Here is a 24433-nt window from a genome sequence, read left to right on the forward strand (position 1 = left end):
GCAGGGGGGCAGGGGCTCAAAGGGCAAGGATGGGTGGGGGGATATCCAGAGGGCGCTTGCTTGCGACATCTGCCTGCCCTCCCCCTTCCCAGATGTCTCTGCTCTGCTCATTGGCTCCTTTGCAGGCTGGAGTCCACCAGACTTCGCTTGTCAAGTCCTCTTGAGTAAGATTAGGGGGAGGGGGACTCACCTGGGGTATCTGATGTCTTCCCGGAGGTGGCCGAAGCATGGGCCTGGGTCTGCTCACTCAGAAGTAGATGCTTTGGACAGCGATTCATCTGAAATGGTAAGGGTCTCCAACTTTGGAACTTTAAGACTGGTGGACCTCAACTCCCAGAATTCCCCAGCCAGCACAGCTGTGCTGGCTGGGGAATTCTGGGAGTTGAGGTCCACCAGTCTTAAAGTTCCAAAGTTGGAGACCCCCTGGTCTAGGGCCTTCTGCTTGTGCAGAGGGTTGGGCTAGAAGACCTCCAAGGTCCCTTCCTTCCAACTCTGTTATTCAGTCTCTGGGCTGGGAGGGCATGCGCTGGCTGTTATCAGGGGAGGGGGCTGCAGAGACCGTCTCTCTGGGTGACGCCAGTTCCAGAGCTTCTGAAGGACCACAGGGGGAGGGAACCCTAAAGGAATAAGAGACAGGGTGCTTTCTAAAAGATATACGGTCCTTTGGGATTTTTAATTGTTACTCTTCGAACTGGGCTTTAGGATTTTAAGGCGGGGGGAAAGAAAAATCGAGGAGGAACATGTGAGGGAAGAAAGCAACACTGATTGTTCGGTGGGGCGGCTATAGAAAGAATAATAGAATCCTAGATCTGGAAGGGACCTTGGAGGTCCTCTAGTCCAACCCTCAGTCCCAAGGCAGGAGATCTTATTCCATCCTGGACAAATAACTCGCCAGTTTTTTTCTTGGAAACTTCCAGCAATGGAGCACTCATAATTCTGGGAAGGAAACTGTTCTGTTGATTAATCATTCTCAATCAATCAGGATAGAGCTGGAAGGGACCTTGGAGGTCTTCTAGTCCAACCTCCTGCTCAAGCAGGAGATGCTACATCATTTCAGACAAGTGGATGTCCACTCTCTTCTTAAAAACTTCCAGTGTTGGAGCAGCCACAACTTCTGGTGGCAAGCGGTTCCACTGGTTAGTTGTCCTCATTGTTAGGAAGTATCTCCTTAGTTCCAGGTTGCTTCTCTCCTTGATTAGTTTCCATCCATTGTTTCCTGTCCTGCCTTCAGGGGCTTTGGAGAATAGGTTTGAGCCCCTCTTCTTTGGGGCAGCCCCTCAAATATTGGAAGATGCGATCATGTCCTTCCTAGTCCTTCTTTTCTCGCTAGCAGGGTTTTTCTCCTTATTTCCAGATTGGGTCTCCATCTGAGGAGCTTCCATCCATGTCTTCTTGCTCTTGAGTGTTTTGGAGAATATATTAACACCCCCTTCCCTATGACAGCCCTTCAGGTACCAGAAGACAGCTCTCCGGTCTCCCCTAAGTCTTCTCTTCATTAGGCTAAACATACCTACGTATATTTCCCTTAGACGTTCATTGTAGGGTTTGGCCTCCAGAGCTCTCACCATCTCTGTTGCTCTTCTCTGCAGTCTTCACAGAAGACCTGGGCAGAGCCCTGAGAGAAGTGACTGGAGACTTCCTCCAGATGTCCTTTGGGAAAACCTACTTGGCCAAGACTGCAAGGTCCCTCAAAGCCCTTGGTGGGTGGATGTTTCATTTTCCAAGAGATCAAAGAGGAGTCAAGGGTCTCTTAGATCTCATCCCAGGCAACAGAAAAGACACGAAACCAGTGGGGCTTTGGGAAGAATTAGAAAAGTCTAAAGAAAAGAAGGACCAGGGGAGACAGGATAGCAGTCTTCCAGGATTTGAGGGGCTGCCACAAAGATGAGGGAGTCACCCTGTTCTCCAAAGCACCCGAAAGCAGGACAGGAAACAATGGACGGAAACTAATCAAGGAGAGAAGTAACCTGGAATTAAGGAGAAACTTCCTAACAATGAGGACACTTAACCAGTGGAACCGCTTGCCACCAGAAGTTGTGGGTGCTCCAACACTAGAGGTTTTCAAGAAGAGACTGGACAACCATTTGTCTTAAATGGTAGAGGGGGTCCTGCTGGACTAGAAGACCTCCAAGGTCCCTTCAGGCTCTCTTCTACTCTATTCAGGAACTGTCATCTAGGGCTCAGGAGGCAACAGAAATGCCAGGCCAAAAGGAGGCTTGGGAATGTCTGGGAAATAAGATCCTGGAAGTGCGTGAAATGCCTTTCCACTGAGTTAACAAATGTCAGGCGGGGATCAGCTCAAGCAGCTAACCTTGGACGAAGGAAAGTCAGAAGGCCGCAGCCCCACCTTTGTTTAGACATGGGAAGCTACAATAACAAGGGCTTTGGGGGCTATGTAAGGAGAAGGATAAAGAGGGAGGTGGGCTCGGCCCTTGAGGAATTGGAATAGAATGAATGAGCTGGAAGGGACCTTGGAGGTCTTCTAGTCCAGCCCCCTGCTCAAGCCAATCGGTGATTTACACTCTTCTTAAAAACTACAGTGATGAAGCGCCCAGAACTTCTGGAGGCAACTTCTGTCCCACTGGTTAATTGTCCTCACTGTTAGGAAGTATCTCCTTAGTTCCAGGTTGCTTCTCTCCTTGATTAGTTTCCATTCATTGTTTCTTGTCCTGCTTTTTGGTGCTTTGGAGAATAAGTTGACCGCCTCTTCTTTGTGGCAGCCCCTCAAATACTGGAAGACTGATATCATGTCCCCCCTAATTCTTGCAGCCGTTCTTCGTATGTTTTAGTCTCCAGGCCTTTGATCATCTTAGCTGCTCTTCTCTGAACTTTTTCCAAAGCCTCAACAGCTTTTTTGAGTCTTTGGAAAAAGTTCAGAGAAGAGTGACTAAGAAGATGGAAGGCAGATGGGGAGGGGAGAGAGAGAAAGAGCAGCGTTCCTCAGTGGCGAAGCCCCCTCAAAGGGGGTGTGTGTGTCCAGGAAACCAAAGAACAGCTGAGAAGCGGAGGGGTTGCCAGCTGGAGGACGTAGAGGAGGTAAGGAGGTGAGTGAGTTTAAGACCCAGGCCCAGGTGAGGACCTTACAGGTGTCATTCCAGGGCTGCTTTTTGGAGAAATCGTGGAGGATGAGGATTGGAGAAGGACAAATGTTCAAAAATCTTCAAAAAAACAAACAAACGAGGGAGGAGGACCTGGAGAAGCCCAGGAAGGGCAGCTCAATGTTGATCTGGGCAGTTGGTTTCGAAGCATTTAGCAAAAAATGAGTGGTTTGGCAGGAGGTTACCAGGAAAGGCAAACCGGTGGGTTTCCGTTTTAGAGCAGGGGACCAGATTAGTCGACAGGGGGAATGTAGACGTAGTTTACCTTGGCTGCAGCCAAGCGTCCCACATGCACGAGATGCCAGCTAAGAAGATGCTGAAGGTGGGCTGGATTATACGTATCGTAATTATAAGCACACAGAGTCCACAATTTCCAACAGTTCATTTAGTGACCGTTGGAAGTTACAACAGCACTGGGAAAAAAAAGTGACTTAGGACCATTTTTCACACTTACGACCGTTACAGCTTCCCCAGGGTCACTAAAATTCGGACATTTGGCAACTGGCCAGGACTTGTGACCATTGCTGTGTCCTGGGGTCACGTGATCCCCTTTTGCAACCTCCTGACAATGGGGAAGCCAGATTCACTTAACAACTGGGTCATTATCTTAACATCTGCAGTGATTCACTTAACAACTCTGGCAAGGAAGGTCGTAAAATGGGGCAAAACTCACCTAACAACTGTCTCGCTTAGCAAGGGAAATTATGGGCTCAGTTGTGGCTGTAGGTTGAGGACTATTTGTCCTTTCAAGTATATACTGTAAGTATATAATAATTATACTCCTGAACTATCCTATCCATCAGATGCACCTCAGCAGCTTCATGTCAGGGGGCTTCTGAATACAGAATAACAGAGTTGGATGGGGCCTTGAAGGTCTTCTAGTCCAACCCCCCGTTCAGGCAGAAGACCTTAAACCATTTCAGACAAATGGCTGTCCAGTCTCTTCTTAAAAACCTCCAGTGTTGGAGCAGCCACAACTTCTGGTGGCAAGCTGTTCCACTGATTAATTGTTCTCATTGTCAGGAAATTTCTCCTGGATTTCTCCTGAAGGTTGCTTTTCTCCTTGGTTAGTTTCCATCCGTTGCTTCTTGTCCTGCTTTCAGGAGCTTTGGAGAATAGGTAGACCCCCCCTCTTCTTTGTGGCAACCCCTGAAATAATGGAAGACTGCTCTCATGTCCCCCCCCCCGGTCCTTCTTTTCATTAGACCAGACCTACCCAAATCCTGCACCAGTTCTGAGCCGTTCCTGGTTTTTGCCAACCCCTCTGGCTTTCTTCCTTAGACCATCCTGAAGCTGCTGGTCTCAGGGGAGGGGTCCTCCCGGACAGGTGTGATGATTCCCCATCCCCCAACACCCTCTCTACTCAGTGACTAGTTTCCCTCCATTGCTTCTTCTCCTGCCTTCAGCCCGCATCGCTCCATACGTTCCAAAATGACGGGGGTGAATGGTTTAAAAAGAAGTTGTGAAACCACGAAAGGGAGGTAGGGATGGATCTCCTGACTCAGGAGGATTTGGACAAGCTGGAACAACGGGAAGAAACTAGCGAGGTGGCTTTCTGAGAGGAAGGCAAAGTTCTCCCTTTGAGTAGGAAAAATCCCGGGCAAAGTCGAAGGGAGCCAAATGGGTGAAAGGGTTCTTGGAGGTTTTGGTAGGTCACAGGTTGCCCGTAAGTCTGGCTCGGGAATTCTGGGAGTTTATTTATTTATTTTATTTGATTTCTATACCGCCCTTCTCCAGCAGGACTCAGGGCGGTGAACAGCTGAGATAAAACATAACATATAAAACTTAAAAAACAGTTTAAAAGACATTAAATAATTTTCGGCCCTCAATTTAAAACAACCCAGTTAAAAAACCAATTTCAAATTAAAACCGAAAGGATGGGATCAAGCCAGCCCGGCTAGATGGAATAGATGGAATAGATGAGTTGAAGTCCACAGGGCGTAAAAGGGCCAAAGTTGCCACCCCCGGCTTAACTTACATGGTTCATATCTTATTTTCATTCCTATATATGTATATCTTTTGTGTGGCATGCCTAGTTTAATGCAAAGGAGGATCAGGGGTGACATAACATCTTCCAGTATTTGAGGGGCTGCTAGAAAGAAGACGGGGTCAAGCTATTCTCCAATGCACCAGAAGGCAGGACGGGAAGCGATGGATGGAAACTAGCCAAGGAGAGAAGCAACCTAGAACTAAGGAGAAATTTCCTGACAGTGAGGACAATTAACCAGTTGCCTCCAGATGTTGTGGATGCTCCCACTCTGGAGGTTTTCAAGAAGAGAGTGGACCGAGGCTTGAACCCATTTTTATGGTTCGTCGCATAGTCAGCCAGATGTTCAGACTGGATTTGGCACTTTTGTCTAGCCATTGAGTCCTTTCCAAGGACATGGGATTGGCAGGTGTGAATCTTTGATGTATTGTTATTATTATTATTATTCTCTCTCTTGCTTTGCAAGTACACCGAGTGCTCCATGTACCGGAGACAAATTCCTTGCGTGTCTAATCACACTTGGCCAAATAAAGTATTCAAATTGCAAATCAGCCCTTTGAGCTTCGTTCTGCAAATTGTCATTCTCCACCACAGACCCCCATCGCTCATTATTCAGCATTTGTGCCTTTCAGAATCTCTCCATCCATTCTAAGCTGAAAGCCAATGTAAAAATATTTTCCGTCCCACCCGTCTCCTGGCACTGACCCTCCGCTCTTCCCTTCTCCCCAGCTTGTGAGATTTTTGACCTTGGCTTATTTGAATGCCCAACAGAGTTGAGTCCAGGTAGTCCTTGGTTGGGAGACCCCTCCATAAAATCAGGGTGACAGGCAGGCAGAGTTGATCCAAATCTCCCTAGGCAGGCCCAGCCCCTTCCGTAGGACTGCCAAGAAAATCTCACATATGTACTCAACCTACAATGAACTCAATCTGGAGTCAGTTTGAAGGAATCTCTCTCTCTCTCTCTCTCTTTCTCTTCCTCCCTCCCTCCCTTTGTCTGTCTATCTGTCTCTCCCTTTTTCTCTTTCTCTTTCTCCCTCCCTCCATCCCTCCATCCATCTATCTGTCTGTCTCTCTCTTTTTCTCTTTCTCTTTTTCTTCTCTCTCTCTCTCTCTCGCTCTCTCACACACACACACTTTGTTGACCATGCTTCGATCAAAACCAGACAAGACTCTTTTTTTCTGGTCGACATGTTGAGGCATTTTGTGAGTCAGCATGGAGAATCTTGAAGGAGGGTTAGCCTGCTTTCTCAGGTGTTAGGCTGTCCTTGACCAGAGAGTGGCTGATTACGGACTAAGGAAATGGATGGACCATGTTAGGAAACAACCCTGGCCTTGAGGACTAGTCAGCTGGTTCACCTAGAGAGGGCAGAACCTTCAAATGGATAAGACTGCCTGTGTGTAGTTGAAAGGACTCAGCTCTTGTCTTTCTCTGGAGTTCTTGGTGCTCTCTGAGATTGGTGGTTTCCTTGCAGACGTTTCATAACCGAAGTAGGTAACATCATCAGTGCTAGAGGGGAGAGGAGGGAGGAGGAGGGGAAAGTAGAAGAGGAGAAAGGAGGGAGGAGGAGGATTGTGGGGTCCTTGGTGCCTCTGAGCTTGCTTGTTTTCTTGCAGATGTTTCATGACCCAACTAAGTAACATCATCAGCACTAGAGGGGAGTGGGTTTGCAGAGTAGAAGAGGAGGGAGGGGGGAGATGATGGAGGAGGAGGAGGAGGAGGAGGAGGAGGAGAAAAAGGACTGTGGTGCTCTCTGAGCTTGGTGATTTTCTTGCAGACATTTCATGACCCAACTAGGTAACACCATCAGTGCTAGAAGGCGGTAGGATTTGCTCTATGTTTATAACACCTGTCAGTGTTGCTGGAAGTAATCTTGGTGGCTCCTTGATTTTAAAGAAGTGCATTTGGTCCACAAATAAAGGGAAAGAAATTTTTTTGGGTGCATAGAATAGGATTCCTCAATCCCAGCCACTTTAAGATGGAAGGACTTCAACTCCCAGAATTCCCCAGGCAGCAAAGGGAGTTGAAGTCCGCCAAGGCTTAAAGGGGGCAAGGTTGGGGACCCCTCCTTTAAAGCCTTGCTTCCCAGGCTACTCCTCGCTACCCTCCTAAATATTCTTTCCAACCTTCTCTTTCTCTGGTTGCTGGAGACCCCTGTCCTGGAGTCACTGGAAATGAGGGGGTGGCCATATAAATCCAATAAAGTAATAATGCAATACAATAAAAAATGAAATAGATATAAATGCAGGCACCTCTGGCCAACAGCTTCTCCTTCGGGGCCCGATGCCAGCTGGCAGTGCCCGTTTCAAGGAACGTCCCGAAGGCAGGAGAGAGAGGCTGGCATCATCCAGAGAGCCCCCGAGTCGTCTTCTGCAGCCACCAGAAGCCCTGCAGTGGGTGGGGACCTTCCACAGCGGCTGGGCAAGGACTGTCTTGCTCCTTATCACCCCCAGCCCAGGAGTGGAGGCAGCGGCGCCAGGCTGACAGGGCCCAGCCCAGAGCGCCTTCCCTTCCCTCCCCAGCAACCCCCCCCCCTGCAGAAGAGGCTCTGATGACTCCTTGCCAACGGCCCATCGGGAAGGGGGCCAAAGGTAGGATGGACAAGCTCTGCTCCTGGGCTGGAGCTCAGGGCTCTTCTTGCCCCACATTGGGCCCCAGGGGCCATGCCACGTGGCCTGCTTAAGCAGAAGAAGGTGCCAGCACCCTCTGCCCACCCCTGGCAGAGTTCTTCTATTGGCAAGCAGCATTGTGCCCCCCCCCCAAGGAGTGAGAGGTGGGCTCAGCATTGCAAAGGAATTAGCCAATCCCCTCCAATCTGCCTGGGTTGACGTTGGCCCCCCCTCTCTTTGGGGGGGGTGGTATGTGGGGGATATCATCTGTTTTTTTTTTAAATCATCCCTGAACCTCTCCCCATTCCGTCCCTTTGGGTACAATTGATAGTACTGATAAAGGAGAATATTTGTAGCTGAGGGTTGAATTCCGGGGTCCTTGGTGCTCTCTGAGCTTGGTGGTTTCCTTGCAGACATTTCATAACCCAATTAGGTAACGTCATCAGTGTTGGAAGGGAGGGAGGGAGGAGGTGGGAGGAGGAGGAGGAAAACGAGAACTATGGAGTCCTTGGTGCTCTCTAAGCTTAGTTGTTTTCTCGCAGACATTTCATAACCCAACTGTGTAACATCATCAGTGCCAGAAGGGAGTAGGGTTTGTTTGTGGAGTGGCAGAGAAGGAGAAAGGGATGAGGAAGAGGAAGAGGAGAAGGTCTCTGGGATCCTTTGCGTTCTCTGATCTCGGTTGTTTTCCTGCAGATGTTTCATGGCCCAACATCATCCGTGCTAGAAGGGAGTTGGGTTTGCACTTTGTAGCACTGGTGATGTTCCCTAGTTGGGTCATGAAACATCTGCAAGAAAACAGCCAAGCTCAAAGAGCGAGAAGGAGGAGACCCCCCCCTCTCTCTACCATCCTGAAGCCATGGTCAGTTGCTGAAGTGTCGCATTATTCCCCCCTTCTCTTCCCAGCCACCATCGCTCAGGGATGCTCCTGGGCCCCCTCCCACCTCAAAGTGCTCCGTCCTCCTCCTGCCCCTTTAACCACACCTGGTCCCACCCCAGGTGAGGTTTTTCTGTCCTTTCATCTCGGCCGGAGGACACACTTAGCTTATTGGCCTCTGTGAGTGGGCAGCTTGGGCACCAGGAAGGCAGGGCTGAGCAGGGTGCCAACTGGAGGTGCTGGGCGCTTCTCAGAAGAGGTTTGCTTCCTACTGGTGGGGGAAGGGGGGGGTGCTGAGGCAGCTGCAGGCCTGGGAACCTTGGTGGCCTTGGGCCAGGAATTTGGCTGAACTCCCAAGGGTGGAAAGGCCGGCTCTGGGGCGGAGTGGGGAGAGAGAGAGAGAGAGAGAGCTACCGTGTTTATACTGCCATGCTCAGCTTTGCACGGAAGCTCTGCGGGGATCAGGTGCAGCCTGTAGCTCTCTCACCTCAGCCAGGTAAGGAGCCACCTTTAAGGTCTCCTTCTCCACTTCCTGGCATCCTTGGTAGAAACTCTTCCAGTGCCAGTGATGGAATTGGGCTTGGAGGTGAGGGTGCGGGGGTTCTCACCTACTTTCTACCTCACCTGGGGAAGTTTGTGAAGTACAGGTAGTCCTCAACTTACAACGGTTCATTTAGGGACCGTTTGAAGTCACAGCAGCATTGAAAAAAGTGACTTATAGCACTTAGCAGTACCGCTTTCCAGCCCTCTCTAAGCGGTTTACAGAGTCAGCCTCTTGGCCCCCAACAATCTGGGTCCTCATTTTACCCACCTCGGAAGGACGGAAGGCTGAGTCAACCTTGAGCCAGACAGGATCAAACTCCTGGCTGTGGCCAGAGTTAACCTGTAATACTGCATTCTCACCACTATGGAACCATGGCCCTTCCTTCCTTCAATTCATTTCATCTATTTATCTACTCATCTTCCTTCCTTCCTTCTTTCCTTCCTCCCTCCCTCCCTCCCTTCAATTCATCTATTTATCTTCCTTCCTTCCTTCATTCCCATTTAGCAATATTAATCCAATATCAGGGGTTTTCAGTTTAATTGTAGAGAATGTGGTTTTTGGTTTATTTTTATAGTTTTCTTATGTATGATGTACACTGAAGATGGCATTTAATTTTGTTGTATGAGGTGCAATGACAATAAAGTAACTAAATAACTTAGACATATATACTGCTTCACAGCCCTGTCTTAAGCAGTTTACAAATATCAGCCTCTTTCCCCCAACAATCCGGGTCCTCATTTTACCGATCTCGAAAGGACGGAAGGCTGAGTCAGTCTTGAGCCGGTCAGAATTGAACTACTAGCAGTGGGCAGAGTCAGTCTGCAATACTGCATTCTCACCACTGCACCACCACGATTTATGACTGTTTTTCACATTTATGACTGTTGCAGCATCCCAGTGATCACGTGATCAAAATTCAGACCCTTGGCAACCTGCTCATGTTTATGACGGTTGCCGTGTCCTGGGATCACATGATCTCCTTTTGCGACCTTTTGACAAACAAAGTCAGTGGGGGGAGCCTGATTCACTTAACAACCCTGTTACTAACTGCGGTGATTCACTTAAAAACGGTGGCAAGGATGGTCGTAAAATGGGGCAAACCTCACTTAACAATTGTCTTGCTTAGCAGTGGAATTGTTGGGCTCAACTGTGGTCGTAATTCGAGGACTCCCTGTACTGAGAGTCTCCAGGGTTGTAACTAGCTGGTGGGCAGCTTCTACCAAGCAAAGCCCAAATCAGGATGGATGGAGATGGAGGGCACAGCTGCCAGGACACATTTCTGGCTCCGGGCAGGGCTGCCATCTTGACTTTTTTGACTCCTCTCGGGGTGGACGCCCTGTGGTAGCTTGTCAGAAGGCCTGCGAGGGCTTTGTGAGTGAAGGGAAGAGCCAGTTTTTCCCCACTACCCAACCTGCCCCCCTGCTGGTCCGACCAAGCCCACCAGGATTCTGTCTGGAAATCTTCCTCTTCGTTCCCATCAATCCATATCAATATCAATCAATCAATCAGAATAAGGCTGGAAGGGGCCTTGGAGGTCTTCTAATCCAGCCTTGACCACTTTACAACTTGTGGACTTCAACTCCCAGAATTCCTCAGCCAGCAAAGTCTGGGGGTTGAAGTCCACAAGTCGTAAAGCTGGCAAGGTTGGAGACCCTTCTTCTAGTCCAGTGTTTCTCAACCTTGGTAGCTTGAAGATGGGTGGACTTCAACTCCCAGAATCCCCCAGCCAGCGTTGCTGGCTGGGGGATTCTGGGAGTTGAAGTCCACCCATCTTCAAGCTACCAAGGTTGAGAAACGCTGCTCTAGTCCAACCCCCTGCTCAATCTGGCAAGGGATTTTAAAAAAGGAGACCGAAGACTAACGGAGCAGTAATAACTGTCCCTCAATCTGAGAAATTATGGCCTGCCGATCTCCCTGTCAGTGCGGAAAGTGGCACAGTCTGCAAAGCTGGAGAGGGGTGACTCTTCTCAGCTCATCCCCAAGGGGTTCCTGCACTGCCGTGGGGTGCTCTTTGGTGGATTCCTCCCCCTTTATGTCTGCGGCTCTGCATAGAGACCACCAGCCCACCTGGAGGGGCTCTGGGGAGCCCCTCTTGGCTCAGGGAGACCTGGAGGGCACCAGATTTTTTGGGGTAGCCAGTAGTGAGTTGAGCGTTGATAGGCATGCCAGAGAGTTGATAGGCGCTGCCTCGTCTCCTGTCCCGGCTTCACCCATGCTCAGGATACAACCTGTTCCTCAGGTTTGCAGGTGAGCATGTTTGCTCTGTGCCATTCAGCCGGATAGAGCTCCGGATCACATTTCCTGGATTGCCCCAGCTGGCTTGGGACCCACCCTGGGCCACTCCGCCTCTCCCTCCTCTCCGCAAGGGTAACGGTTCCCTTGGAGGTGACCTGCCAGGGAGGCATTTGTCTTGGCACCTGCAAAGCCACCTTCTTGGCCAACCTGGGCAGTTTAAGAGCGCCTGGCTCACCTTTACAGGTGTACGCAACAACTCAGCGCTGTGCAAGGTGTAAGGGAAGCCAAGAGTGAATGCCAAGAAATGGCATTCTAATGAGGATTTCCGTATGGGCAGGATGGGGACCCTGCATCCAGTTTTGGTCAACATACTACAAAAATAATATTGAGGCTTTGGAAAAAGTGCAGAGAAGAGCAACTAGGATGTTTAAAGACTAAAAGGTATGAAGGACGGTTGCAGGATTTGGGTTTGGATAGTCTAGAGAAAAGAAGGAATGAAGGGGGACATGAGAGCAGTGTTCTGGTATTTGAGGGGCTGCCCCAAAGAAGAGGAGGGGGCCCACCTATTCTCCAAAGCACCAGAAGGCAGGACAAGAAGCAACGGATGGAAACTAATCAAGGAGAGAAGCAACCTGGAACTAAGGAGAAACTTCCTAACAGTGAGGATAATTGACCAGTGGAACAGCTTGCCACCAGAAGTTGTGAATGCTCCAACATTGGAGGTTTTAAAGAAGAAACTGGACAGCCACTTGTCTGAAATGGTCTGGGGTCTCCTGCTTGAGCAGGGGGTTGGACTGGAAGACCTCGAAGGTCCCTTCCAGCTCTATTCTGATTGATTGATCCCATGCTGTGTTTGATGCAAGGGGGGAGGTCCACAAGACCGGGGAGGGGGGCTTCTAGCATCCCTCAGTCTCTATGGAGATTCTCCATCGTCCAGGTCACGGTTGTCCCAAAGGGGCTTTTTCCAAAAGGCAACTGGATTTTCTTGGGTTTTTTTCCTTTTGAAATGGTTTCGCTTCTCATCCAGGAAGCTTCTTCAGTTCATGAAGGACTGAATGACGAACTGAGGAAGCTTCTTGGATGAGGAGCAAAAGTTTTTCAAAGAGCCAAGGAAGCCCAGTTGCCTTTTGGGAAAAGCCCCGCTGGGACCTCCATCCCTCCGGATGTGCTGCCTATTGAATAGATTCTCCCAGAAGTCCAGCAAGGTCAGGGGGATTCTGGGAGTTGGAGTTCAGTTTCTCTGCAGGGCATCCGCTTGTGGTCCCAAGACATTGCGACCGTCATAAGTGTGAGTCAGTTGCCAACTGTCTGAATTTTGATCACGTGACCACGGGGTTGCTGCAAAAGTCGTAACTGTGAAAACTGGTCATAAGTCACTTTTTTCAGTGCCGTTGTAACTGTTGTAAGTCGAGGACTACCTGTACAATGCCATACCATACAAAATACCAAAGAAAAAAATATAAATACAAATAAAATGCACCCTTTGGGCCAAGATGGGGTGCAGCCATTGCAGCAACTGGCAGTGCCCAGGTGCCACCTGTTCTTGAAAGGGATCGGGGGGTTGGGTGGGGTTTAGAGCACCAGGAAGCCGGTTTACTAAGGCAGCATTTAACATCCAGCTGCCTGCAATTACTGCGAGTTCAAATCTCGCCAAGGCTCAAGGTTGACTCAGCCTTCCATCCTTTCTAAGGTAGGTGAAATGAGGACCCAGATTGTGGGGGCAATAAACTGACTTTGTATAAATATACAAAAGGATGAAGGCTATTGCTTAACACATTGTAAGCCGCCCTGAGTCTCCGGAGAAGGGCAGCATATAAATCAAATTAAAAATAAAAATAAAATAAATTTTTTGGGGGGTGGGGGTGGAGGAGCATCCTGGCCAAGCCTTTCGGTTGCTGCTCTCCAGGGGTGCTCAGCCTTGGCATCCCTCCTCTGCCCCTTCCTCCGGGTGCAAGTGAGGGCGAGGCAGCCAGCCAGCCCTTCCCTCCCTCCCTCTGCCACCTGGGCATCCTGCCCACAGTTGGCACTCAGAGCCTCGGTGGGACAGCTCGTTTCAGCTTTGTTCCCGCGTCGTTGTTGGTCTGGCTGGTGTGAGGGCCAGATCCTTTCAGCCTCATGCACAAAGCCCTGCTTTCTTCCAGCCAGTCTCCTCCCTCCGGCCCCGGGTTAAAAGGAGCAGCGCCCTCCTCTCTCTGCCCATGTGGGAGCAGCTGCTCGCCTTGCCTGGGAGACCGGTGGGTCCCTCCTTTTGCAGGGGGAGGGGGGGCAGGGAAGGCGGCCAAGGGGGAGGGAAGCCTTCAGCCCAAGGCTGGGAAAAGACTCAGGGGGGAGTCTTGGCCTCCCCCCGCCAAATCTCCAGCCACTTGGGAAGGGAGAGGCTTTGGCCACCTGTGCAGTGGATCCCGCCTTCCCTCCCCCAGCTGGGATCCCAAACAGCGGATCTCTTGTCCGTGCAGCTGCTGAAGCCATCGGGGCTCATGCCGAGGATTCGCTTTGCCAGGGTGGTCCTGAGCAGCAGGCTCCCCGGGGTCGAGGCGAGGGGGCTACTCTGCTCGGTGCCCCCCTTGCTCAGCCCCAAACCGCCTTTGCATTTCAGGGCGCTGCAGCGGCAGGCGGAGCAGCCGGGCATGGCGGACAACCGGGCAGTGCCCAGGGACAAAGTCCTGACTCTGGAGTCCATGAACCCCCATGTCCGGATGGTGGAGTACGCTGTGCGGGGGCCCATCGTTGCCCGGGCCAATCAACTGAAGAAGGAGCTGAAGCAGGTAAGCCAGGCAACTGACTAGATCACTTGTCTGTTCATGAGTCCAAAGATTGGAAAGTGGGGTCTTGGCTTCGTGGTTTTCTTCATTTATTGGCTTTAGTTTAGTTTAGTTTAGTTTAGTTTAGTTTAGTTTAGTTTAGTTTAGTTTAGTTTAGTTTAGTTTAGTTTAATTATTAAATCTATATCCCGCCCATGACTCTTACCCAAAATTATTCTGGGCAGCTTCTTTCAACACTGGCAGTTTTTTTCTTGACTGTCCTGGAATACAGGAGTCCCTAACTTGCAACAGTTCACTCAGTGATCATTTGAAGTTACAACATCACTGAAAAAAGTGACAGGACCATTTTTCCCACTTACAATGTCTCTGCATCCATAGGGGCCCATGATCAAATTTGGGACTCTTGGCAACTGACTCCCAGTCACCGGGGAAGCCAGATTCGCTTAAGTACCTAACAACTGCAGTGATTCACTTAACAACGGTGGCAAGGAAGGTTGTACAATGGAACAGAAATTCACTCAATATTGGCATCAATATTTTGGGCTCAATTGTGGTCGTAAGGCGAGGACCAGCTGAAAAGCAGTATCTGCTCAATGCACCCTGATCCAACTAAAGGGACCTCGAAGCCACCCAAGGCACGAAGACGCTCTCAGATGATGGGATGCCAGCAGTGAAGAGGCCCTCTGGAATGAAGGGCCGTCTTCTTCCTGGGCATCAATCAGGACAGAGCTGGAAGGAACAGTTGGAACAATTAACCAGTGGAACTACTTGCCTCCAGAAGTTGTGAATTCTCCAACAATGGAAGTTTTTAACAACAAGGCTGGACAACCATTTGTCTGAAGTGGTGTAGGGTTTCCTGCCTAGAAGGCCTCCAAGGTCCCTTCCAACTCTGTGATTCTATTCTAGTCCAGCCCCCTGCTCAAGCAGGAGAGCCTCTACCACTTCAGACAAGTGGCTGTCCAGTTTCTCCTTAAAGGCCTCCAGTGATGGAGCTCACACTACCTCTGGAGGCAATGCTGTCCCACCGTTCAGCTCTCCTGCCCCAGGTTGATCTGGAAGGACCCTTCCTAAGCCCATCTCTTGGGTCATCTCCCAGTTGTCTTGGTGGCTCCAGACCTGCTGGCCTCTTGAGGTCTTCTGGAGGACCTCTTGACCTCATTTCGGATGACTCCACTTCCTAGACTGCAGAGATAGGCTGACCGCTCATAGAGCAGCCTTGGAGGCTGTTGGGTGCTTGGCTTCCTCTGAGTTGGGGTGGCTGGGATGAGTCTGGCCTGACCATCTTGGCATCTCAAACCTCCAGACCGTCAGGTCAGTTGGTCCTGGGCAGTTGTTCCAGCATATCTGTCCATTCGGATATTCAGGGACTACCATTCCCATTAGTATAGGCAACTCTATGGGCCTGGTGGCTCAGCAGACGGATAGCATTGTGATTAACATTCAGCTGTCTGCAATTACTGTAAGTTCGAATCTCGCCAGGCTCAAGGTCGACTCAGCCTTCCATCCTTTCTAAGGTAGGTGAAATGAGGACCCAGATTGTGGGGGCAATAAGCTGCCTTTGTATAAATATACAAAAGGATGAAGGCTATTGCTTAACGCATTGTAAGACGCCCTGAGTCTCCGGAGAAGGGCGGCATATAAATCAAATTAAAATAAAAAAAACCTCCACAAAATGAATGTTCATCCAGTACCACTTTATTCTGCACTGGGAAGACCACACTTGAGAGGCTTTGAGGGGCTGCCCCAAAGAAGAGGAGGGGGCCAATTTATTCTCCAAAGCACCAGAAGGCAGGAGAAGAAGCAACGGATGGAAACTCATCCAGGAGAGAAGCAACCTGGAATTAAGGGAGAAACTTCCTAACAGTGAGGACAATTAACCAGTGGAACAGCTTGCCACCAGAAGTTGTGGGTGTTTCATCAGTGGAGGTTTTTTTTAAGAAGAGATGACCGTTTGTCTGAAATGGTACGGGGTCTCTTGCTTGAGCAGGGGGCTGGACCAGAAGACCTCTAAGATCCTTCAGGGTTGATTCTGATTGATTCTGATTCTGGAGTCCTGCATCCAGTTTTGGTCGCTATGATGTAAAAAAAGATGTGGAGACTCTGGAAAGAGAGCAGAGAAGAGCAACAAAGATGATTAGGGGACTGGGGGCTAAAACATATGAAGAACGGTTGCAGGAACTGGGTATGTCTAGTTTAATGAAGAGAAGGACCAGGGGAGACATGAGAGAAGTCTTCCCATATCTCAGGGGCTGCCCCAAAGAAGAGGGAATCAACCTCTTCTCCAAAGCACCAGAAGGCAGGACAAGAAGCAATGGGTGAAAACTAACCAAGGAGAGAAGCAACCTGGAATTAAGGAGACATTTCTTGATAGAATAATTAAACAGCAGATCAGCTTGCCTTCAGAATTTGGAGATGGGATGGCATAGGTCTGAAGAATATTGAGAGTTGAAGTCCACAAGCTGTAAAGTTCCCAAGATTGGACACTCCTGGTATAGAGTCTCCTGCTTGAGCGAGGGTGGGGGGTTGGGGGGTTGGAGGGTTGGGAGGGGGGTTGGATTAGAGGATCTCCAAGGCCCCTTCCAACTGATTCCGGTGTCCTCTGCCTGCAGAGGAATGATCCACAAGTCTATGTGAGGGGAGAGGAGCCATGACAGCCCCCCCTCCCCCTTGAGTGCCTGAGAAACTGCCTTAACTTTTAGGCAAATACTGTGCAATCATTTTCAAGGCGATAAGGAGGCCTGCAAAGGCACCCAAGGACAGGGGAGTGGGGGAGGCTGACCTCGAAGTCAGAATAACAGGGTTGGAAGGGACCTTGGAGGTCTTCTAGTCCAACCCCCTGCTCAAACAGGAGACACTTCAGACAAGTCCAGACTTCGTTCAGTCTCTTCTTGGAAACTTCCAGTGATGAGGCACCCACAGCTTCCGGTGGCAAGCTGTTCCATGGGTTAATTGTCCTCATGGTTAGGAGGTTTCTCTGGATGAGTTTCCATCCGTTGCTTCTCATCTTGTCTTCAGGTCCTTTGGAGAATAGGTGGACCCCCTCTTCTTTGGGGCAGCCCCTCAAATATTGGAACCCTGTCAGGGAGCCTCTGATTGCCATTGGAGTTTTCCCCGCAACCTGTTCACCCAACCCTCGGACAAGGCCGGGCCAAGACTCCACCGAGGGCCTCCAACCAGGGGCTTGGCAACCTTGGCTCCTTTCTTTTTTGGGGGGGGGCTTCGTTCTCCATTGAATGCCTTATATCACGGGGTGCCCAACCTTGGCAACTGCACAATTCCCCATTACAGGTAGACCTCGACTTACGACCACACTTGAGCCCACACTTTCTGCTGATAAGCAAGACGGTTGTTAAGTGAGTTTTGGCCCATTTTACCACCTTTCTTGCCACAGAATTTAATTTAATTTAATTTAATTAATTAAATTTATATGCCGCCCCTCTCCGAAGACTCAGGGCGGCTCACAATACATTTAAAAAATCATTATAAAAAGACATTGAAAAATTTAAAACATTAAAAACATTAAAAACTCAAAGAATCATGGCAGTTGTTAAGTGAGTAACATGGTTGTTAAGTGAAGCCAGCTTCCCCAATGACTTTGCTTGTCAGATGGTCACAAGAAGGGATCCCAGGACACGGCAACCATCATAAATATGAGTCAGTGGCCAAACGTCTGAATGTTGATCACGTGACCACAGGGATGCTGCAATGGTCGTAAGTGTGAAAAATGGTCATAAATCAGTTTTTTCAATCCCGTTGTAACTCCGAACGGTCACTAAATAAACTGTTGTAAATCGAGGACTACCTGCACGGGAAAATGACAATAAATCTTGGTCTTGGTCTTGGTCTTGGTCTTGATCTTGTTCTTGTTCTTGTTCTTGTTCTTGTTCTTGTTCTTGTTCTTGATCTTGATCTTGATCTTGATCTTGATCTTGATCTTGATCTTGATCTCAATCTTAATCTCTTCCTTGCAGGGGGTCAAGAAACCTTTCACCGAAGTGATTGCGGCCAACATTGGGGATGCTCAAGCTATGGGGCAGAAACCCATCACTTTCTTGCGCCAGGTATGCTCAAGTGGGGAGGGGCATGTGGAAAGCCTCACCTGGTCAGGCTTAGCCCCATTTCCCAGCGCCCCACACTGACCCAGACACACTTGGCACATGGGAGGACAGAACGAAGAACAGAGGGACTCTGAGCACGTGCAGAAAGCCCACAAGCAGCTCGGGTGTGAGACTTGGAGGGTGGGAAGTGTGGGGGGATGACGAGGCAGCATCACCCTAATTCCTCCCCCCCACCAGGTCAGTGCCCTCTGCATGTATCCCGACCTCCTGAATTCCCCCGATTTCCCTGAAGACGCGAAGCAGAAAGCTCAGCGACTCCTGGCCGCGTGTGGAGGGCAGAGCATTGGTGAGTGTCTGGACATCCCTTGGGGGCCCCTCCTTCCCTCTTCCTTTAAAAGGGGGGGTGTCCATGGAAGACCTGCCAGGGCAGGAGCCTCGCCTGAGCCTCTGAGAGCCCCCTGGGGAGAGCCGGAAGCTTTCCTCTCGTCCCTCGGACTAAATTTATCTCCCTCTCTGTCCCTGCGGGAGGCCTCTGGTCCAGGTTTCTACGGTAGCTGCTGGTGAAGGTGGATCAGATGACCTCTGCAGGCCAGAGCTGGTCCTTTGGAGTAGGGGTCTCCCCACCCTTGGCCACTTGATCTGGAGCAAAGCAACATGCCTTTTTCAGATGGGGAGGGGGCTTCCCCTCTATACGGAGGGCCAGTCCTGCAGGGGGGCAGTCAAAGCAACTGTCTGTGGGGGACTCTCTTGGGGAGCTCCGGATTAAGCATCTTCTGCAGTCCTGGGGTGGAGACGGTTGGGTTGAACCCCAAGCTTTGGGCCGTTCTGGATGCAAGGTGCCTGAAGAGGGGCGAGGAGGGGGGGTGAGAGACCCTCGTATGCATCGTGTGGGATCCCACCGATTATGCCAGGAGGACCCCATGGCCTCTTCGTGGGTTTCCTTGAGCGTGGCGTGTCTCCCAGGTGTACCTTATTTATAAAATTTATAGGCCGCTCAGAGTTCCCTTGAGGTGGTGTTCTGTCCCTGTCTCACACACACACACACACAAACAGACAGCCAGGGGTTAAATAAACTGGCAGACAACCAATTCTTTTGATAAGAGGATTAGCAGCAACCCAGTAGCTGCTTGCCAAGAACTTTACTCATAAACAAGATACACACAGTTCAAGAATTGTCAAGTCCAGTCCGTAATTAAATCCAAGGCAGATAATGTTGTTTCCAAAGATGCAATGTGACTCGATAGTAGTTAGTTTTGTCTGTCAGAGTCTGAATGGCCACCTCACCCCCTTATATCCCCTGTAGGGTGTGGTCCAGACACTCAGCTTAATCTCTGGCACATCTCCTTTTCTGTTGCGTGCGCTTGTCTCTCCGACGCTGGCGTGGATCCAGCCAAGACTTATCTCCTTCACTGTCCGACTGTGAGGAGATATCTGGCTCCTGGCCAATCTCTTCTCCTACGGGAGACACCTGAGGCATTGCCAGAGAGGAGGGTCCTGGAGAGGGAGGCCTGGCCAACTCCTCTCCTTCATGTTCGGAGCCTTCTCCCTTCGATAAGTCGGCTTCAGGGGTTGGAGCCACAACAGGTGGCTGGCCTTTAAGTTGTATAAATAAAATAAAAGAATAAATTCCTGCCCCTCCCTTGGTGGCCCCTGCACACAAAGTTGCACACCAAGTGTGCAAAGGCTCAGCAGGGCTTCCTCATGCCCCCCCCCTGAGGCTGTTGATCCTCACACCAGCAAACTCCCCCTCCCCTCATTCAACCCCGAAAGACCAGAGGCAAGTCCTCCTCCTCCTCCTCCTCGGCCCCCACCCATTTTCTCTTCCTGCCTTCTCTCCCCCCCCCCGCCACTTCAGGGGCCTACAGTGCCAGTCCTGGGATCGAGCTCATCCGCCAGGATGTGGCCGCCTTCATCCAGCGCCGAGATGGGGGAATTCCCTCCGACCCGGAGAATATCTACCTGTCTACGGGGGCCAGCAATGCCGTTGTGGTAAGGAGCCCAAGCCCCAGGGGGCCACTGCGGAAAGTGGGGGGAAGCTGAATTCGGAGGGCACCAAAGGATCGAAGGGAAGAAAGATTTCTCGAGATGGGGGGGGGCGTCCTAGGTGCTCACTGAGTTTGGTGGGTTTTTTCTTGCAGATGTTTCATGAACCATCTGGGTAACATCATCAGTGCTAGAAGGAAGTTGGGTTTCTGGAGAGAAGAAGAAGAATGGTGGGAGGAAGAGGAGGAGGAGAACTGTGGGGTCTTTGGTGCTCTCTGAGCTTAGTGGTTTTCTTGCAGATGTTTCATGAACCATCTGGGTAACATCCTCAGTGCTAGTGATTTTTGTGCAGGCCTTTCGTGAACCAACTGGGTAACATCATCAGTGCTAGAAGGAAGTTGGGTTTGTGGAGAGAAGGAGAATGGGGGAGGGGAGAAGGAGGAGGAGGAGGTCTGTGGGGGTCCTTGGTGCTCTGTGAGTTACTCTCTAAGTAAAAAAAACAAGGGAGAAAATGCAATCAGAAATGCAAAACAGGACTAGCAGGCGTAATCAAATTGCAACCCCTCCTTCTCCTCCTCCTCCTCTCTTTTTCCTCCCTCCCTCCCCCCTCCTCCTCCTCTTCCTCCCCCTCCTGATCCTGGCAAGGGTGCCACCGTCTGATTGCTTGGTCACCGAAAGAGCCGAGTCAGAGGGAGCCACCTGTGGGGCCTCCCCTCCAACGCCCTCCCCTGGCAGAACCCCTTTGCAGCTCGCCTCGGGGACAGTGCCGGGCATGGCAACAACTACACAAAGCCCCTTTTGTCCCTCTTCCTGGCACTCTCCGTCTCCTGGCAGAAGTGGGGCAGCCAAGGGAGGGAGATGGCCTTGCCCGGGACCCCCAAGCGGGGGGGGGGGGAACCGAGAGCTGCTAAGCCTGGAGGAGCCCCTCAGGTGGAGAAGTTGCCATGACTGCCTGCCTGCCTTGATTGGCACCAGAATGCCCCCCTCCATTTCCCATTTTAAGGCGGTTGCAGTGGAATCATTCTGGCAACTCAAGTCAGTAGGGAAGTCTACGGAGATTCTCAGCCACCCAGGTCAGGGGTCTCCACCCTTGGCCACTGTAAGACTTGTCGACTTGAAGTCCAGCAGTCTTAAAAGTGGCCAAGGTTGGAGACCCCTGATGCAGGTCATGGTTGTCCCAAAGGGTTTTCTTTGAAGACATTTCGCTTCTCATCCAAGAAGCTTCTTCCGCTCTGCAGTGACTGCCCAGTCTCTTCTTGAAAACTTCCAGTGTTGGAGCATTTACAACTTCTGGTGGCAAGCTGTTCCACGGGTTAATTGTCCTCGCTGTTAGGAAGTTTCTCCTTAATTCCAGCTTGCTTCTCTCTTTGATTAGTTTCCGTCCATTGTTTCTTGTCCTGCCTTCTGGTGCTTTGGAGAATAGGTTGACCCCCCCTTCTTTGGGGCAGCCCCTCAAATACTGGAAGGCTGTTATCACATCCCCCCCCAGTCCTTTTCTTTGTTAGACTACATAAACCCAAATCCTGCACCCATTCTGAGCCGCTCCTGGTGTTGCTAATCCCCTCTGGGTTTCTTCCTTAGACGGTCCTGAAGCTTCTGGTCTCAGGGGAGGGGTCCTCCCGGACAGGCGTGATGATTCCCATCCCCCAATACCCGCTCTACTCAGCGACGCTGGCAGAACTCAACGCGCAGCAGATCAACTACTACCTGGATGAGGACAATTGCTGGGCTCTGAACATTGAGGAGCTGCGGAGGGCGCTGGGCCAGGCTCAGAGACGTTGCCAACCACGGGTCCTCTGCGTCATCAACCCGGGCAATCCCACAGGTACGGTCCCACTGCCTGGCAGCTCAAGAAGTTTATGGTCTCAAGCCACTCATAACATCCCCCTTTCGGGGAAAGGACCTTGTGGACTTCTCCTGAAGGTTCTCCAGAAGAAGCTCTCCTGGGAAGGTCTCCTACAGGGACTCGGAGGCAGCCTTGGCTGGGCCTTGTTTGGAGTGATGTGGAAGGCCCTTTACCAGAAACATGGCACCCGGGGCCACAGTTTCCCCCTGGAAGGTGCACCCGTCTGAGCCACCAGCTTCTGAGGAACCCCTTACATGTTTCCGGCCTCTGTTTGGTCCTGATCTCCTGCAGAAGTCCAGGTGTCATTGTTAGGAAGATCTTGGGCTGAGAAGGGGGCAGTCAGTGGAACTAGACTCCCTCCCTCCTCAGCAAGGGTCGGGGGCTGCCTCTCCTGGAAGATGTGAGACCCCCTTTCCAACAAGGGTCCAACAGGACCACGGGAGCTTTTAGGAGGTGGGAGTGGGAACTCCCAGTGGCAGCAAAACAGGGATTAATACTTCAGAGTGAGCCCAGAAGCCCCCAGGTGCATCCGCCCAGCCCGCACAACAGAAATCCTTCCCGACTTCACACTCTTAATATTGGACCATAAACAAACCATTTGCAAACAAAGAAACTGAACCACGATTTAACTACAGGTAGTCCTCGACTTACAACCATTCATTTAGTGACCGTTCAAAGTGACAACGGCACTGAAAATGGCGACTTATGACCGTTTTTCACGCTTACGACCGTTGCAGCATCCCCCGCGATCACGAGATCAACATTCCGATGCTTGGCAACTGGCATGTACTTATGACGGTTGCAGTGTCCCGGGATTAATTTTTGCGGCCTTTTGACAAGCAAAGTCAACAGGGAAGACAGATTCAGTTAACAAGTTAACAACTGCAGTGATTCACTTAGCAACTGTGGCAAGGAAGGTCGTAAAATGCAGGCAAAGCTCGCTTAACAACTGCCTTGCTTAGCCACAGAAATGTTGGGCTCCACTGCGGTCGCAAGTCGAGGACCACCTGATACCAAGCTTAGCGTGGTGCCAAATCTAGCTTGCAAAAACCCTTCTGGCCATCCGGGCACAACCTCCTCATTCTGGCCCAGTCCTTCCTTCCCCCTTGCTCCCCCCACTCCCCGTGGGTCCTTCACAAGCGGCCCTCCTGTTGCTGACCCTCTTGTCAGTTGTCCTGGAAGGGAAGCGGGCGGCTGGCAGCCTCTCGGCTCCTCTGCCCTCGGGTGAGATGGAGAAGGACCAGCAGGGAGCCCGTCAGCTCCACCTTCAGCACAGAGGACTCCGTAAACAACCCCTGAGCCAAGTTTACTCCGGAGTCCTTCAAGGGAACCTTATCAAAGGCTGCAGGAAATTCATGCATCAAAAAAAATCCCCACCAAGGTCATCCAGGAGCTGCTGCCACTCCTGGAAAGGTCTGGATGAGGCAGGGCTCACCTGGGTGGGTGGGAGGCCTTTGGGAGGCCCTCAGAGCTGCTCTCGGAGCTTGGATGTCTCCTTGCTAGTTTAGGTGACGTCATCAGTGGGGATCCTGAGGGTCTTCCCTCTAGCACGGATGGAGTTACTTAGATTGGTGATGAGACATCTGTAACAAAACCGCCAAGCTCAGAAAGCATCAAATATGGTGGAGTTGTTCCTCCTCCTCTTCTTCCTCTTCTTCTTCCTCTTCTTCTTCCTCCTCCTCTCCCCCCTCCTCCATCTTCTCATCCCTGCAAACTCCAGTGCTTCCTAGCACTGATGATGTTACCTAGTTGGGTAATGAAAGGTCTACAAGAAAACCACCAAGCTCAAAGAACTCCAAAGACCCCACAGTTCTCCTCCTCCTCTTCCCTCTTCTCCTTCTTCCTTCCTCCTCCTCCCTCCTCCTCCTCCTCCTCTGCAAACCCAACTCTCTGCTAGCATTGATGGTGTTATCTAGTTGGGTAATGAAACATCTACAAAACAACCAACTGAAAGAGTACCAAGGAGCCCTCATTTCAACCCTGGGCAACAAATATTCTCCCTTTTTGGGAACAGGCCTTCCTTCAGACTGATTTTTTGGGGAGTCCTTTCCCTTCTCCGTTCCCGCTGGCCTGGAGTCCTTCTCGGGGAGGGCTTCCTTCAGTGACTCTCTTCCTGCCTCTCCTTCTCCCCGCAGGCCAAGTCCAGAGCCGCAAATGCATTGAGGAGGTCATTCACTTTGCTTGGGAGGAACATCTCTTCCTCATGGCCGATGAGGTAAGACCTTGGAAGTCTCTCCTGTCCCCCAAAACGGAGCCATTTCCCCTCAAACCCTTCCCTCTGCAGTGGGGGGGGGGGAAGTTGAGCCAGGAGGAGAAGCATGCCCTGTCTCTCACTGAGGCTTCCGGCCCCCGATCCAGGCTCAGTCTCCTTGAGGGTGGTACCCCACAGATGTTGGGGCCCACAGGGCCCACCTGATCTGGTCAGCCTGGTCAGAG

The 24433-nt window shown here is 50.9% G+C and overlaps 1 protein-coding gene across 6 annotated transcripts in view; it reads left to right on the forward strand.

Annotated features, from left to right (window-relative positions):
* GPT (glutamic--pyruvic transaminase) overlaps positions 1–24433 on the forward strand; it is a 37058-nt gene that overhangs the window by 7295 nt on the left and 5330 nt on the right. For 3 of the 6 annotated variants that reach the window (XM_060682179.2, XM_060682177.2, XM_060682180.2), the window contains exons 2-7: positions 13945–14113; positions 18082–18171; positions 18406–18514; positions 20024–20157; positions 21733–21976; positions 24133–24212. In XM_060682179.2, coding sequence (XP_060538162.2) covers positions 13976–14113; positions 18082–18171; positions 18406–18514; positions 20024–20157; positions 21733–21976; positions 24133–24212 — 795 coding nt within the window. In that variant the 5' untranslated portion in view covers positions 13945–13975. Of the gene's footprint in view, positions 1–7525; positions 7675–13478; positions 13583–13703; positions 14114–18081; positions 18172–18405; positions 18515–20023; positions 20158–21732; positions 21977–24132; positions 24213–24433 lie in introns of those variants that run through there. The other 3 variants (XM_060682181.2, XM_060682178.2, XM_060682176.2) reach the window with 3 other exon arrangements.

The sequence above is a fragment of the Pantherophis guttatus genome, chromosome 3 (genome assembly GCF_059756535.1).
Source record: "Pantherophis guttatus breed Tessera chromosome 3, ASM5975653v1, whole genome shotgun sequence".
NCBI lineage: Eukaryota > Metazoa > Chordata > Lepidosauria > Squamata > Colubridae > Pantherophis > Pantherophis guttatus.